General features: G+C 40.1%; 1 protein-coding gene across 1 annotated transcript in view; it reads left to right on the top strand.

Annotated features, from left to right (window-relative positions):
* Window positions 1–18706, top strand: part of stk32a (serine/threonine kinase 32A) — a 103493-nt gene that overhangs the window by 75288 nt on the left and 9499 nt on the right. The window contains exons 8-11 of the mRNA XM_056446517.1: window positions 104–207; window positions 4426–4542; window positions 4656–4781; window positions 8689–8817. Of these exons, the coding sequence (XP_056302492.1) occupies window positions 104–207; window positions 4426–4542; window positions 4656–4781; window positions 8689–8817 (476 nt within the window). The remainder of the gene's footprint in view (window positions 1–103; window positions 208–4425; window positions 4543–4655; window positions 4782–8688; window positions 8818–18706) is intronic.

Here is an 18706-nt window from a genome sequence, read left to right as displayed (position 1 = left end):
AATCGCCACAGATACCTGTAAACTAGAAGCAGTGCAACATGTGGGATGTTCCATTAACTGTACTTTAGACATAATCTTTGCACTGTCTTTTGCATTGCTGAAGCCCCAGAACTCTTCCAGCTGGTGGAGGGCACACATCCAGGTTACTCTTTCGCTGTGGACTGGTGGTCTTTAGGCATCACTGCGTATGAGCTTCTTCGTGGACAGGTGAGGGACTCTTAAACAATAACCTAAACAGAATCAAAGCCACTTTTACACCTTCAGGCAAACTGCATCTGGTGTTTAACTTTACAATTAGGGTGTGATCAGGGTGTCACCTTGTTTAGTGATGTTAAAATCAAGAGACCAACCAATATATTTTGTAAATTGTATATTGTTTTGTTAAAAAAATCAGCCGATATAGGCCTGTAGCTTACATCAATATTGGCGAAACACACATTTCACCAGATTTGCTCTCTTCTAGTGCTGAGCAAAGATTAACCACAATTATAAATAAAGGTTTGCATGTATGTACAGTACTATATGTGTGTATTTATTATGTATAGATAATTATACATAGCAATGAGCAATATCACACGAGTATCAGTGTAATATTGCTGTACTTCTGCTTTGGTGGAAGGCGTGCGTTGGCTTGAGGGTGCAGTCCGAGTGCCTTAGGGTCCCACCATTGACAATATGTAGCCATAGCGCACTGCTATGTGTGTAATATTGCGTTTATACGGCAGCATTAAAAAACTGTGTGTATAAAAAAGAAAGTCAAACACAGAGAGTCTCAAAAACCCTTTTGTAAGAGGAATGACTTACTTCTACCATTCACACACATCTGCAGCTGACGGTCTTGCCTTTTGTCCAACAGCTGCAAGGGTGAAGAGGCTGTACGAGTGCTAGGGTTAAAATTATATATATATATATATATATATATATATATATATATATATATATATATATATATATATATATATATATATATATATATATATATATATATATATATATATATATTTATATATATATATATATATATATATATATATATATATATATATATATATATATATATATATATATATAAATATATATATATATATAATATTATAAGTATATAATATATAAAATAATAAAACAAGTCAGAAACATTGTAAATATCAGCCAATCAGATTCAAGAACCAGACAGAACTGTTGTGTGTGTGTATATATATATATATATATATATACACATATATATATACATACATGTTAAGGACTCAGACTTGGACTTGACAAAGGTGGACTCGACCCCAACACTACCAAATATCTAAAAATTCTTAAATAGTTTTTTGTTTGTTTTGTTTTTTCTTGTTTTGTTTCCAGAAATAATATGTAAAATTGAAGTGGGATTTTTCCTAAAACAAGCAAAATAATCTGCCATTATTAAATTTATTTAAATATATTTAAATAAATATATTTAGCTTGTTGTATGATCATTATTAAGCAGTTTAAAAGACAAAATTCATGTTCTTACACATATTTGAGAATCAGAATAACAGATGTTTCACAGTATGATTAGGATATTTGCAGAAAAGGGAAAAAAAGAAACCAAACACAATATACAGCTAAAGTCTGAATCATTATCCCTTCTGCATTATTATTTTTCCTGTATATTTTTTCCCTAATTTCTGTTTAACGGAAAGAAGATTTTTTCAACACATTTCTAAATATAATAGATTATTAAAAATAATAGTTTTAATAACTCATTTCCATGATGACAGTAAATAATATTTTACTAGGTATTTTTCAAGACACTAGGCTTAACTAGGTTAATTAGGTTAAAGTTAGGGTAATTAGGCAGGTCATTGCTAAACGGCTTGTTCTGTAGACAATCCCCAAACAAATATTGCTTAAGAGAGCTAATAATATTGACCTTAAAGGGATTTTTTTTTTAAATTAAAAACTGCTTTTATTCTAGCCAAAATAAAACAAATAAGACTTTCTTCAAGGGGAAAAAAAATTATAGGAAATACTGTGAAAAAAATCCTTGCTCTGTTAAACATCATTTGGGAAATCCAGAAAAACAAACAAAAAGCGCTCAGGGGTAACTGCAAGTATTTGGTCGGAGCTCTTTGGGTAAGGGATTCATCAAAACATCAACAGAAAGTAGTCCAAGGCACTTGAAAAATGTGAAAAAATAAATAAAATAAGTAAGTAAATAAAAAAATATATATAAATAAATAAATAAATAAATAAATAAATAAATAAATAAAAATAAAAAAAATCCACATTTTTCGAGTGTTTTGGACTAATTTCTGTTGATCATTTGGGAAATAATTGAAAAATAAAAAATTTACAGGAGGGCGAATACCTGACTTCAACTGTATCCACACACCATTTGCGCTATGTTTCACGTGATAAAATATGCATCTTCATGGGAACTTTAAAGCAAGGCATAAATAAAGGTCACAGTAAAAAACTCAGGGGGTGTCAGCGAAAGTATTCAAACTTAAGCGTGAAAGGGTTAAAACTCATTACGTGGTGCTGAGAATCAGCAGACTAGAAATAGAAAAGTTTCATTAGCTCCTTTCACACATACAGTCTGTACTGGTAAATGAACCGTGCAAACTGAGCAAACAGACCAGAGGTAGTTTAAATTGAACCAAACCTGCCAAGTGTGAACACACCATTAGTGCGGTTCATTTGATATAAACTCAGGCTTCCAAACCCTGTTGTGTGCCAAACAAGCAAACCTATACTGCTGAAGAGTTGATCTTGGTCTTCTTGTAAACTAACTACAGTGCAGCTCAGCTGAAGTGTACCCTAACACAATAGACCCAAACAAACCAAAAAGAGCTCATATTTTTAATATTTTGACGGAGGTGCTAATGGCCTAATGCGATTCAATGATTTATGCTTAGCTAAAACTCAACAGTATGCCTGAAATCTCACTTTTTTAGACTTGCCTATTTGTGAGGTATATGTGTATTTTTTGATCAATTTTATACCCTCACTGGCCAGTTTATTATGTACACCTTACTAGTACTGGGTTGGACCCTCTTTTGCCTTCAGAACTGCCTTAATCCTTCATGGCAAAGATTCAACAAGGATTTTGATTCAACAAGGATTCAATCAGAGATTTTGCTCCAAATTGACATAATAGCATCACACAGTTGCTGCAGATTTGTCAGAATTGTCCATGATGCGAATCCACCACATCCCAAAGGTGCTCTATTGGATTGAGCTCTGGTGACTGTGGAGGCCATTTGAGTACAGTGAACTCATTGTCATGTTCAAGAAACCAGTCTGAGATGATTCACGCTTTATGACATGGTGCGTTATCCTGCTGGAAGTAGCCATCAGAAGATGGAGACATTGTGGTCACAAAGGGATGGACATGGTCAGCAACAATACTCAGGTAGGCTGTGGCGTTGACACGATGCTCAATTGGTACTAATGGACCCAAAGTGTGCCAAGAAAATATCCCCCACACCATTACACCACCACCACCAGCCTGAACTGTTGATACAAGGCAGGATGGATTCATGCTTTCATATTGCTGACGCCAAATTCTGACCCGACCATCTGAATGTGGCAGCAGAAATGGAGACTCATCAGACCAGGCAACATTTCTCCAATCTTCTATTGTCCAGTTTTGGTGAGCCTGTGTGAATTGTAGCCTCAGTTTCCTGTTCTTAGCTGACAGGAGTGGCACCCGGTGTGGTCTTCCGCTGCTGTAGCCCATCCGCCTCAAGGTTGGACGTGTTGTGTGTTCAGAGATGCTCTTCTGCAGACCTCGGCTGTAACGAGTTTATTTGACTTACTGTTGCCTTTCTATCAGCTGGAACCAGTCTGGCCATTCTCCTCTGGCATCAACAAGGCATTTGTTCCCACAGAACTGCCGCTCACTGGATATTTCCTCTTTTTCAGACCATTCTCTGTAAACCCTAGAGATCGTTGTGTGCGAAAATCCCAGTGGATCAGCAGTTTCTGAAATACTCAGACCAGCCCGTCTGACACCAACAACCATGCCACGTTCAAAGTGACTTAAATCCCCTTTCTTCTCCATTCTGAAGCTCGGTTTGAACTGCAGCAGATTATCTTGACCATGTCTACATACCTAAATGTATTGAGTTGCTGCCATGTGATTGGCTGGTTAAAAATTTGCGTCAGCGAACAGGTGAACAGGTGTACCTAATAAAGTGGCCGGTGAGTGTATTTACAATGTTTCTGACTTGTATTTTTTTATATATTATATACTTATAATATTATATATATATATATATATATATATATATATATATATATAATTTTAACCCTAGCAGAGTTATAAAACGAACCTATTTCAAGAAAAGTCATTTTCAATAACTCTATATTCCGATACTGTCAAGTGTCAATGATAGTTACCAGTAAAAGTGCTTGCATGGAAAAAAAAGGCTGATTTCTTTTTCTCCTTAGAGGCCATACATCATGCGCACCAACACACCAGCCAATGAGATCCTGCAGACGTTCCACAAAGCACAGCCCTGTTACCCTGCGGCCTGGTCTTCAGGGATCAAATCCCTCCTAAATATGGTAACATTAATCATACGAGCGTAAATGTACTCACACATTATTCATTTATTAATTGTCTTGAGCATGATGTAATACCACAGGAGTTGAAGTTTGTTTCTGTCCCCTGCTGTCAGCTGCTGTGTGTGGATGCTCAGAAGAGGATTTCCAGTCTCTCGGAGCTCCAAGATCTGGAATATCTCTCGGATGTCAACTGGGATGCTGTGCTCAGCAAACAAATCCCTCCTGGATTCCTCCCTAATGTAAGAATAGGAAACAGACACTCGCACTGCAAATAAAGAGATGCACATGCTGACACAAATATACTTTAAAATCAGGGTTTGTACTGTAGAAACTGATTGTTATATTGTAAATAAGAAACAGTGAGTATGTTTACCAGGACACCGATAATCTGATTTTAATACAATTAAGACAATACTCTGATTAAGAGGCTAACGTGTAAACAGCGAATTTTAATTACCTTAATCCAACTTATAAAGGAACTAAACAGAAATGAAATTCAGACATGTGGAGTATTCCTATTTTAGTGGCATTACTGAAGTACAGTATGGACATGTAAACACAGCAATCAAACTATAACCGTAGTGTAGGATGTTTTGCCACATCTAGTAACAGGGTATCCCATACACACACACACACAGCTGTTTGACACTATTCTACACCTACCGAGTCAGTGAAAGACCACAGACACACAAATGCGGGGTTTTTTTTCTCCTATTCGGCGTGCGGTATCAAATTCCATTGAAACAACACTCTTCCAGCAGTCCTTACTTTATAAGCGCATCCAATACCTCGGTTTGTCACAGGGCCATGCATGAAATGTTCCTGAATAAAAGTGAAAGTTCCAAACCGCAGTTAAAGTCGTCAAATTAAAAATTAAACACCCGAAACTGCACGAAACACTGATAGAAATGTGGATATCGTGGTGAGGCAATAACGTAAGTATGTGCTGTAACATGTAAAACGGGATCATGAAAGGAACATCCAAAAAGCAGCTCATGTAAACACCTCAATCATATTATTGTCTTAGTCAGATTAAGGCGTATACTTCGATTACTGATATCCATGTAAACGCCGTCAATGTTTTGATTGTCAGATGTTAGTTGTTGATTGAATATGAATTTGAATCAGCACAGTCTCATTCAGACGTGATCATGCATAAATCAAGATGGTTCAGCCATAATATTATAATCGAGATCCAAGTAAAAAATTTATATTGCTAATTGGATTGATTAGTTCACCAAAAATCACACTAGAAAAGGTAAAAAATGTATAAAATGCTTTTGAAAAAAATGAAAATTGAGAACATTTCATTTAGTTATTGAAGTTTTCTTCTTTTGTTTTGTTTTTAATATTTACTTTAGATTTTATTTTGTGTATATATACATTTATATATATATATATATATATATAAAAATGTACATGTTTAATTAATAAAACTGAAATAGTTGACTGTTGGACAAAGTAAGAGTTGCATAACTGTTGCTATCCTGTCTACTCTCTTGGTACAGTATATCTATCCATACTGTAAAATATCTATTAATTAGCAGCTTTCTGTCTATTGTGGTTCATGTTGTTAGATATATTATATAATAAATATGTATGTGTGTGTGTATATATATATATATATATATATATATATATATATATATATATATATATATATATATATATATATATATATATATATATATATATATATACTTTAATTGCATTATGCAACACAGGCTCATTCTGAAAATGTAGCCCTGTATACATTTCTAAAGATTGTGTATTATGCAGCCAGAGATACGTACAGTATGGCTGTATTTCATCTTTAAAATGAACACTACGGGGCGGTATGACGCTATTCCTTTTCGCGCTACCAGCTCAACACTTACCTCCATATGGACGGCTTTCCTGCGCCAGTTTGTCCAGTAGCTCGCCATGTACATCAGCAGACTTGAGACGCAGAGAGGAGTTGACCATGACGACAGGGTTCAAGTCTGGTGAAGAACGGTTCCAGAAAGTTATAAAATAAGACAATAATAAGACAAAGAGTAAGATAAAAACAGAAGCCAAAAAATTTGATAAACAAGTGAAAAAAAGAGTGAGTATGTGGTAAAATCTGAAAACGTGGTAAAAATCAGACGAAGGCTTTCTTTTTCTGGATTGCTTTTGAAAACCGTCAGTTGGGTTTATGGAAGGGGGTGGGAGGGTCAATCGGGGCTCTTGAAAACACTTGGTTTGGTTTAGGAAGAGGGTGGGTCAGTCGATCGGTCAGACAGCGGCCTCTGGTGGATAACACGAGAACAGCAGGCACGAATGGCACTCGAGAGAAATTTGAGATCTGAAAAAGTGCACAAGCGGCCTCTGGTGGATTCGTAAAAACAAAAACTACAAAAAAAACGTAGCTCCTGGGAGGTATTTGGTGCTCTCCATAAATGTATATAGCGGTACGTTTTCAGAATAAGCCTGGGTTGGCATTATGGGACCTTGATTTTAACTCCAGCAGCTTTCAATCTTGAAAAGGTTGAAAAGGTGAGTTATCCTGACGTTTTCAATAGTTTGAAGTAATATATTGTCTCTATTGGTGTTTTAAATTACGGTACAAAAGCCTAATAATAAACTGCCAGTACCTTTCTTGTACAATTTATTGTTTCAAACTACTAAAATGTCAATAAAAGTCACTTTGGTAAACTGTGGAGTTAAATTTTCATCATTAAAAGTTGACAGAGCAGAGATAAAGTTCTCATAATTCAATTAACAACAGTAAATAAACACAAGTGAATCACAAAATATGGAAAATGATTATTAACAGATTTTTTTTAAGTGTAGGTTATTATGCAAACATAATTTAACTGTACATACAGTACAATAGCTACTTAATAAACCATACAAAAACCTAAATAGGTTCATAATAACTACGTAATTAAATAAAAAGCATAAAGACTGCTTAAACAATCGGAGCGTTTTTGCAGGTGAAGCTACTTCGATTTACGTTACGCTTGGCAAGCCTTGTTCAGATTTATGATAATTAGTCTGGATCGAGTGCTTTTGAAGCTGTGAATCTTGGGAATGTCCATCAGCTGAACCCTGAAAAAACATTCATTAGGAACGATCCTTTTGATGTGGTTACTATTGAAGATCTGACAGCTGAAAGTGGCTTTATGCTGTTTGAAATGCTCTGCAAAACTGCTGGATTCTGAAACTGCCTCAACAAAAAAGTGAAGTGAGATTTGAGAAAAGAACAGGCAGTGTTAAACTTTTCTGTCTGGGCATATCTAATCTGATAACATTTAGTCATTTTGAAGTGTGATTTTATCAAATACCTTTCAGATTTAGTCCTAATTATATTTTAATCGCTTCTTTTTGCATTTTTGACCACTGTCCTAATTTCTTTATGTTCTTTAATTTTTAAAAATGAGGTCAGGGTTTTTTTGTGGTTGTTTAAATGCATTCGACCACATGAGTATCTATCGATCTATCTATAGACTGTAAAAAATATGGACATTACGCTGGTTTTGTAGCCAGCCCCCAGTGGCCAGTCGATGAATTGCAGTTTCAGTCATATCCATATTAGATTAATGAAGATGCATGTTAATACCAAGTGTAAACCGTCTTTGGTGTTGAAATGTACTTGTCGAAACCCAAAAATGGGTAAAGAGGCGGGGCATGGGTGGAGCTAGAGATGCCTGTTTGCATTTTGCTTGGATTTATTTAGATTTTTTAAAGTGTAACACTAAATTAAATGCGACTTGTTTGTGTTCTGGCCACATGTGCTTGGTTATATACTATATCAATAATGTGTTTAAAGGCTTAACTAGGTTAATTAGGTTAACTTGGATTGGGAGGGTAAGTAGGCAAAACAATGTATAATGATGGTTTGTTCTGTAGACAATTGAAAAACAAATATTGCTTAAGAGGGGTAATAATATTAACCTTAAAATGATATTTTTTTATTCTAAACTGCTTTTAATCTAGCCGAAATAAAACAAATAAGACTTTCTCCAGAAGAAAAAATATTACAGGAAATACTGTGATACGTTCCTTGCTTTGTTAAACATCCTTAGGGAAATATTTGTAAAGAAATCACATCAAGGTGAATCATTTTAACTTATGTTATATACAACTGTATATGTATATAAATGAGTGTTTGTATGATGTCAGAGGCGGCGTCTGAACTGTGACCCCACATTTGAGCTGGAGGAGATGATCCTGGAGTCCAAACCACTGCACAAGAAGAAGAAGAGGCTGGCGAGGAAGACCAGGGAGAACGGCTCGGATGGATCTCCTCAGGTACAGACTCAATTAGAGTAAACATCACTTACACTACAATCAAAGTGGAAGAACTTATTAATTTAGGGATAAAGAACATCCAGAAGGTTACTGGCAGCCTGATGCAAAGCGGAGCATTGTTGTAAGACTGAAGGGTTTTTATTCTGTGAAAACAACCATCCTGGATGTACTTTATTCCTCTTATTACAGAACTACTTGCCACAAATTAGACACAAAACATTGTTCTGAGCCGTAATAATTTATTAATTCTTTAATTAAATGCAAAGCTTGACAGAAATGAAAACAGCTGATGGAGTATACACTAACTTGTACATTATTCAGTCACAAGATGGCGCCAAACAGTCAAAAATGCAAAGCTGACAGAAACGAAAACAGCTGATGGAGTATACACTAACCTGCGCATTATTCAGACACAAGATGGCGCCAAACAGTCAAAAACACAAAGCTGACACAAACGAAAACAGCTGATGGAGTATACACTAACTTGTACATTATTCAGTCACAAGATGCCGCCAAACAGTCAAAAATGTAAAGCTGACAGAAACGAAAACAGCTGATGGAGTATACACTAACTTGTACATTATTCAGTCACAAGATGGCACCAAACAGTCAAAAATGCAAAGCTGACAGAAACGAAAACAGCTGATGGAGTATACACTAACTTGTACATTATTCAGTCACAAGATGGCACCAAACAGTCAAAAATGCAAAGCTGACAGAAACGAAAACAGCTGATGGAGTATACACTAACCTGTGCATTATTCAGTCACAAGATGGCGCCAAACAGTCAAAAATGCAAAGCTGACAGAAACGAAAACAGCTGATGGAGTATACACTAACTTGTACATTATTCATAATTCATATAGATTTGAACGTGTTCACTGATAGTCAAGATGATTCGAAGTTCCCGTATAGGTCTGTGTTATTTAGCGGTTGTTATCTTGGAATATCATACCTTGGAATGTCGCCACTGACCAATCAGAATCAAGTATTCCATACAGCCGTGTAAAAACACGTGTTAACATGCAGTTATGCAACAACTTGATATAAAAAACAGTTGAAGTCTTGTTTATTATATGAACAGAGTCAAGTGTTTTTCTGCAGTGACTGTTCTGGGTTTGATAGCGTGAGTCATTTCTCTGAGGGATTTCTGAGCAGTGGGTTATTGGAATCATTGACCTTTCTGCACATTAACTTTTTCTGAGAAAAGGAAAGTTTTGCAGCAGTGATTTAATAACTCACTGATCTTTTATTGTTGCCTTGAATACTGCCTTAAAGGGACAGACAATTAATTTTTGTTGAAGGTAAAAGATATCATGAAGGGAAAAAAAAACAGGCACTGACTTCCATAGTAGGAACAAAAATACTAAATTCCCAACATCCCTCAGTACCTTTATTAGATCTTCCATTGTGTTCAACAGAAGAAAGAACTCAAACCTGTTTTGAAGGATGAATACATGAGGACAGAAATGTGTTTTGGTTCCTAATTTTTGTATCCAAAATAGCTATGTTTCCATCCAAATATGAAAATTAGCCATACACTACCTGAGTAAAAGTCTTGTCGCCAATCCAAGTTTTAAGAACAACTTAACTTGACTTCTAGTTGATCATTTGGTATCAGAAGTGGCTCATATAAAAGGCAAAGGCCTCTATATTACGCTTATTGTGCCAAAATAAAAGATGATCATGCCTTGATTATTAATGATTTAATTAGGACAGTAAGGTCTGACTTTACTTAGACAAAAGTCTTGTCACATAAATAACATACAGTATAGAATATGTGGTCATGCTGCAGTGGAAACAGAATGAATATTGTGTCTGACTCCATCATGAGCTTGGAGGACTGCATCCATACATCTCTGCAATGACTCAATTCACTGATTAATAAAGTCATCTGGAATGGCAAAGAAAGCGTTCTTGCAGGACTCCCAGAGTTCATTGAGATTCTTTGGATTCATCTTCAGTGTCTCCTCCATCTTACCTCAGACATGCTCAATAATGTTCATGTCTGGTGACTGGACTGGCCAATCCTGGAGCACCTTGACCTTCTTTGCTTCCAGGAACTTTGATTTGGAGGCTGAAGTATGAGATTTGGAGGCTGAAGTATGAGGAGCGCTATCCTGCTGGAGAATTTGCCCTCTCCTGTGGTTTGTAATGTAATTGTTATTGAAGCAGACGGACAAACAAGACGAGTAAGTATAAATGATGTTTATTCCAACAGTTGAGCAGTAAAGGATGATATATGAAATGTAAATGGAGTTCGGTGGAACTGATGATCCTTGGTGGCAGGTGGGATGACAGACACTGAGGATGACCGAATGCACACACCAGAGGGCTTGCGGGGAAGACAGACTGACGATACACACAACGTTGACAGGACACCGGGAACACTGGACAGACTGGAAGGAAACAGAGTAATGGTAAGTACAAAATGCTGAGATCAAAGGGGAGTGATAACCAGGAGGTGTATCACTCAGAGTCCGCTTCGTAGGAATGAGACCGGACAATGAGTGAAGTGAGGTGTGTGCTTATATAGTGAATGGGAGTGATTGGGTGCAGCTGTGCGTGGTTAATACTCAGGTGAAGGTGCTCGATGCGTGATGTTGGTGGAAGAGCCTGGCCAATCCGTGACATTACCCCCCTCCCCAGGGCCCGCTCCTGAGGGCCTGAACCTCCGACGTCGTGGTGGTCTACCTCGTCCTCGAGGTGCTGGAAATTCTGGGTGATTGGAGTGGAACTCTTCCATAAGTGCGGGATCTAATATATCGGATCTGGGGACCCATGACCTTTCTTCGGGACCGTATCCTTCCCAGTCAACGAGGTATTCAAGCTGACCACCACGACGCCGGGACCGTAGGATGTCCTTGACTTGGTAGATGGCCCCTTCTTCTAACATCAGTGGGGGAGGAGGTTCCTCTTCATGACCAGGCTCTGTGGAGGGAATCAGAGGATCGTGAAAGGGTTTTAGAAGGGACACGTGGAATGTGGGGTGGATTCTGTACTGTGGAGGTAACTGTAACTTATAAGTGACGGGGTTGACCTGTTCCAGGATGGTGAAGGGACCAACAAATCTGGGACTTAGTTTTCGGGAGGGCAGTCGCAAACGGATATCTCGAGTGGAAAGCCAGACCTTCTGCCCTGGAGTATAGATGGGACCTGGAATCCTCCTCTTATCGGATACCTCCTTTGTTCTGCGTACTGCCCTCTGAAGATGGTGATGAGCATCGTCCCAGACTCTCTCGCTCTCCCGGAACCAGTAATCCACTGCGGGGACATCAGATGGTGCGCCATCCCATGGAAAGAGTGGAGGTTGGAACCCTAGGATACATTGGAATGGCGTAAGTCCGGTGGTAGGTTGCCGCAGGGAATTCTGGGCGTATTCCGCCCAGCCCAGAAACTGGCTCCAGGAGTTTTGGTGACCGTGACAGAAGGTCCTGAGGAACCGCCCCACTTCCTGAATTTTCCTCTCTGTCTGGCCGTTGGTTTGAGGGTGATAGCCAGACGAGAGGCTTACGGTCACACCTAGGAGTCTGAAGAATGCTTTCCATAGTCTGGAGATAAATTGGGGTCCTCGGTCCGAGACTATATCTTCTGGTAACCCAAAATTTCGAAAGACGTGGTTGAACAGGTTTTCGGCGGTCTCTAGGGCTGTGGGTAGACCTTTCAAAGGAATCAATCGACAGAATTTTGAGAATCGATCTACGATGACTAGAATGCAGGTGTTACCTTCAGACAATGGGAGGTCTGTCATGAAGTCAACTCCTAGGTGTGACCAGGGGCGGTTTGGGATGGGCAAGGGATGGAGTTTGCCAGCAGGTAGATGTCGGGGACTCTTTGACATAGCGCATTCTCTGCAGCCTTGGACGAATCTCCTCACATCCCTCGCCATGTTCGGCCACCAAAAGCGTTGGGATAGCAGCGAGAGGGTGTTGTTGGCCCCAGGATGCCCTGTGCCCAGAGATGTATGGCTGGAATGAATGAGATCTACCCGTTGATTTTCAGGGATGAAGCGTCGATTGGGGGGACAGCCCGGCGGAGTTCTGGATTCTGGAGTGGCAACTACTGTTGGAGCGGACCATTGGATGGGACAGATAGTGATCTGATCGGGAAGGATCTTGGCCGGTGTCTCAATGGTTTCATGCTGGTCGTGAATTCTAGAAAGTGCGTCTGCTCGGATATTTTTTGATCCTGGTCGATATGATATAGAGAACTGGAATCTGGAGAAGAACAATGACCAACGGGCCTGACGAGGACAGAGTCTTTTAGCATCTTTTAAGTACTGTAGGTTTTTATGATCTGTGATTACCTGGAACGAATGTTTGGCCCCCTCCAACCAGTGTCGCCACTCCTCCAGGGCGAGCTTGATGGCAAGAAGTTCTCGATTTCCGATGTCATAGTTCCTTTCCGCCGGGCTGAGCTTCCGGGAGAAATAGGCACACGGATGGAGTAATGAGGGAGTACCGTGGTACTGGGATAGGATGGCTCCCACTCCGGTGGTCGATGCATCTACTTCGACCACAAAAGGCAAGTCAGGATCAGGATGAGTCAGGAGTGGAGCTTGAGTGAAGGAGTCTTTGAGGTTTTGGAAGGCTGCGACGTTCGGGAGGCCAGGGTAGTGTTTTGGGTTTGTTTTTTAACAGAGTGGTGAGCGGAGCGGTGATGAGACTGTAATTATGGATGAAACGTCGATAGAAATTGGCAAATCCTAGGAAACGTTGGAGTTCCTTTATGGTTTTGGGTTCTGGCCAGGAGATGACAGAGGTAACCTTCCCCTCGTCCATACGAACCCCTCTCTGATCTATGATGTACCCCAAGAACTGAACAGATGGTAAGTGGAAGGAGCATTTTTCAGCCTTGAGATACAAATGATGTCTCCTGAGGGTTTTCAGGACCTCCGCAACGTGGTGGCGATGTTCGGCCTCACTCCGGGAGTAAATCAGGATATCATCGATGTAGACTATGACGAAGAGATGGAGGAACTCCCGGAGGACTTCGTGGATGAAATTTTGGAATACGGAGGGGGCGTTAACCAGACCATAGGGCATGACCAGATACTCGTAGTGTCCAGTAGGGGTCACAAACCCAGTCTTCCACTCGTCCCCCTCACGTATTCTCACCAGGTTGTAGGCGCTGCGGAGGTCCAACTTGGTGAAAATTTTGGCGGATCTGAGCTGTTCCAGGGCCGCCGGGACGAGAGGAAGGGGATAGCGGAATTTGACGGTACCTTGGTTTAGGATTCGGTAGTCGATACATGGCCGCAGCCCTCCATCCTTCTTAGCTACGAAGAAGAAACTTGAGGCAGCGGGTGACGTGGAAGGGCGGATATACCCCTGACTCAGAGCCTCCTGAATGTACTCCTCCATGGCCTTTGTTTCCGGAAGGGACAACGGGTAGATCCTACCTCTGGGCATAGGAGCATCTGGAAGCAGGTCAATGGCGCAGTCCCATGGCCGATGTGGAGGTAGCTGGGAAGCTCTCTTGGGGCAAAATACGTCCTCGTATGAGGAGTAGATCTTCGGGATCTGAATGGATCGTTTCTCGACTGGACTTTCGACAGACGTGACGTAGACAGTAAGGGGTCTTTGAATTTGTAAGGGTAGATCGGGAAAACAGCTGGATCTGCATTCTTCACCCCATCTCCTTATTTCTCCTGTGCCCCAAGAGAGGATGGGATCGTGCTTCACCAGCCACGGGCGCCCTAAGATGATGTCCATCGATGCACCCTCCAGAACCAGAAATTGAATCTCCTCTTTGTGGAGCAGTCCTACTTGGAGATTGACGGATTCACATTTTCGATGGATACGTGCCTGAGAATGGATATCGTTGGTTATGGGTTGAATCTGGTAGACGTGCGTCGAGGCTTCGGTGTTAAGCTGGAGTCGGCGACAGAGGGCGTGCGAGATGAAATTTCCAGCTGACCCGGAGTCGATGAGGGCCGTGACTGAAACTGAGACAGAAGGGGTAGTTAACTGGACATTAGTGGTGAGAGGATGCATCTTTTCAATGGGAGAACTGAACAAACTCACCACAGAGCGTGCTGGACGAATGGGACAGTCCAGCCTGACATGTCCTTCGGCACCACAGTACATGCACAGACCCCGGGTCAGCCTCCTCTGTCGCTCAGTGATCGTGAGTCTACCAGATTCTTTGATCATTGGTTCTGGTTCTGGAGGGACGGCTGGCTCTGGCGAACGGAGGAGTGCTTGGGATACTGGTGGTGTATCATGCTGGTAGACCCTCAGACGATCGGAACAGCGCAGAGAGTGTTGGATGAACTTCTCCAACCCCATCGTGTCGTCTAGGGCGGCCAACTGTAACCGGAGGCTGGGCTCTAGTCCGAGCCGGTAGGTTGTGAGGAGGGATCGCTCATTCCATCCGCTCGCAGCAGCCAGAGTTCGGAATCTGAGAGCATACTCCTGAGTGGACATGGCTCCCTGTTTGAGATGGTATAACTTTTCTCCGGCTGCTACTTCAGCATCCGCGCGACCAAAAACCTCCTTGAAATACTGGGTGAATGACTGAATGGAATTTGTTACCGGCCCAGACTGTTGCCAGATGGTTTCAGCCCACCGAAGAGCCGATCCAGAGAGAAGGGAAATGATGAAAGCAATTTTGGACCGATCTGTAGGGTATAACTCGGGTTGCATAGTGAATACCAGAGAACATTGTAAGAGAAATCCATTGCACTCCTCCGCCCCGCCAGAGTAGGGCGCTGGTCGAGCCATGGGACTGGATGAGTGGGTGGACGGTGAAGAAGTGCTCGGTGCTGGTGGTGCTTCGGGAAGTGGAGCAGATGGTAGTAGCACTCTCTTCAAAGCATCCACCAACTCCTGAAGGGGATCGTGAGTGCTCATGCTGTTGATAGTTGTAGGTCCGGTCTTCTGTTATTGAAGCAGACGGACAAACAAGACGAGTAAGTATAAATGATGTTTATTCCAACAGTTGAGCAGTAAAGGATGATATATGAAATGTAAATGGAGTTCGGTGGAACTGATGATCCTTGGTGGCAGGTGGGATGACAGACACTGAGGATGACCGAATGCACACACCAGAGGGCTTGCGGGGAAGACAGACTGACGATACACACAACGTTGACAGGACACCGGGAACACTGGACAGACTGGAAGGAAACAGAGTAATGGTAAGTACAAAATGCTGAGATCAAAGGGGAGTGATAACCAGGAGGTGTATCACTCAGAGTCCGCTTCGTAGGAACGAGACCGGACAATGAGTGAAGTGAGGTGTGTGCTTATATAGTGAATGGGAGTGATTGGGTGCAGCTGTGCGTGGTTAATACTCAGGTGAAGGTGCTCGATGCGTGATGTTGGTGGAAGAGCCTGGCCAATCCGTGACAGTAATGGGCAGCACAAATGTCTTGATACCTCAGGCTGTTGATGTTTCCATCCTCTTTGCAGATCTCTTGCACACCCCCATACTGAATGTAACAGTGGTTACATAAAAAAAAGCTACATTTTGAAGAAAAAAAATTAATTGTTGGTTCACCATATATATATATATATATATATATATATATATATATATATATATATATATATATATATATATATATATATATATATATATATATATTAAAAAAATATTAAGAACAAAACTAATGTAAACATACAGTACGAAATAACATAAAAATTAAACATGGTATTTGCTACAAATTTAAAAATAATTTTTATTATCAAGTCAGTCAAAACTATTTCACTTGTGTTACACTACGAACACATTTACCCAACTCCTAGCACTAAACCCAACCGTTTGTCAATATAAAACACAGGATATAGCAGGCGGATACAACTACAGTTACAGTTTATTAAAAAGATTTGTATATTCCAAATCTTCTGAGGCAGCAAGAATTATTTCAGGAAGAATTAATGCGTTCGCCAACTCCACTCACGGTATAGCGATAAATTAAAATATAACCTATGGAAAACCATCTCACATCAGCTTCGGTTGTTGAATGCTGTTGGCGCCTTCTGTGTCTCGAGACCAATCGCGTCATTTTAATGTGCCGAGTATCTTATTGGATATCAGCGAGCGGGAGCACGATCGTCTCCCACAATTGAAACTTTATAAATCACGTCATTCTTCGCATAAATTCAGCGTATGGCTTCACAGGACTTGGAATACAACTTGACTTGTTTGTATTGCTTTTATATGGGTTTTTCACCACCTCACTATTATCATTAATATTATTACTTCTACTTTTGTTATCATTATTAATATTACTGTCCTGACTTGTCCTCCTGTTATCTCCTCATTATCATTATTACAAGTATTTCTACTATTGTCATTATTCAGGTAGTTGTAGTTGTTGTAGTTTTTGTAGTAGTAGTCATAGTAGTAGAAGCGGTTGTAGTTGTAGTTGTGTTGGTTTTTTTTTTTTTTTTTGAAGTAGCAGTTGTAGTTTCTGTAGTAGTAGATGTTGTTGGTTTAGTGTTATCAGAAGTAGTAGATGTGTAGTAGTAGTAGTAGTATCAGAAGTAGTAGATGTTGTTGATGTAGATGTTGTAGTAGCAGTCATTGCTGTAGTAGTTTCAGTAGTAGTAGATAGTAGTAGTAGTAGTATCAGTGGTAGTAGTCGTTGTAATAGTATCAGTAGTAGCAGACATTGTTGTAGTAGTAGTAGTTGTTGTGGCTGTAGTAGCAGTAGTAATAGTTGTAACATTAGAAACTCTCTGTAGTAGTAGTTGGTGTAGTACTCTTGATTTATTTTTATTATTATTATTATTGTAGAGGTTGTTGTTAATGATTATTACTGTTGTCCTTTCTTGCTCGTTTACTGTCATTATTACTATCATTATATCCAACCCAGGCTCATTCTGAAAACGTAGTCCCGTGAATGTTTCTGGAGACCGCGAAATACATCCCGGGAGGTACGTATTTTTGCAGTTTTTCTTTTCGCTAATCCGCGAGAGGCCACTGTGTGCGCTTTTTCACTTCTCAAATGTCTCTCGCAAGTGCCGTTAGCACCCGCGCTGTTCTTGCGTAAACCCACCAGAGGCCAATGTCGAGCGACCGTCTGTCCGACTGGCTGAATGTTTGACTGGGCGACCGGCCAATCGGCTGGCCGACCCACCCTCCTCCTTCCCTGAACCCAACCAATTTTACGGATTGGTTTCTTTTCTGATTTATATATATATATTATATATATATGTTACTTGCTTCATTTATCGACTGTTATTGTTCCTTTTGTATGTACTCTGACCTGTTTAACAAGTTACTTTTACATGCACACACACATACACACACACACACACGCACCAGCCAGTATCTGACTGTGTTGTTGTTGTTTTTTATCTCAAATTGTGTACCTTTTTGTATATTCTAATAATAAAAAATAAAATAAATAAATACACGTTACTTCACTTTTATTTGCCTTCTGCTTATGTATGTTGTTGGGAAGTGGGTAGGTTTAGGGTTAGGTGTGGCATAGGTACTTCAAAATATTTCAAAAAGTATGCATTTTTCTAAAATGATTCATATTTTACAAGTGCGTGCGAACCATTTAATGGAACACATAATGTGAATAACCAAAAACATAAGTGAACCCCACGTATCATAAAACAAAACTGGACTGAGCGTCAACATGACGAGTCGGGAGTGAGAATATGTTGCCATTTTAGATAAAAATAGGCAAGAGCTTCAGGCATTTTAAGAATAAAAGAACCCAAATGTATCCATTCATGGTTTATACTGACGAGATACGCTGAAAAAATAAATGGATGGAGATTAGATTATTGTTGTACAGTACATGCACATTTTGTGAAGCGGTGGAGATCAATACCGCATGACCTGCTGTAATACAGTATCCCGCCTCTCTGCATTTCTACTTCAGACTTCGTCCCACTAACTCCATCTGTCCTCTCAGGTCTGTCCT

Source organism: Danio aesculapii, chromosome 21 (genome assembly GCF_903798145.1).
Source record: "Danio aesculapii chromosome 21, fDanAes4.1, whole genome shotgun sequence".
NCBI classification, from domain to species: Eukaryota; Metazoa; Chordata; class Actinopteri; order Cypriniformes; family Danionidae; genus Danio; species Danio aesculapii.
The sequence above is the reverse complement of the archived record's forward strand: the minus strand, read 5'-3'. Positions and strand labels throughout refer to the sequence as shown.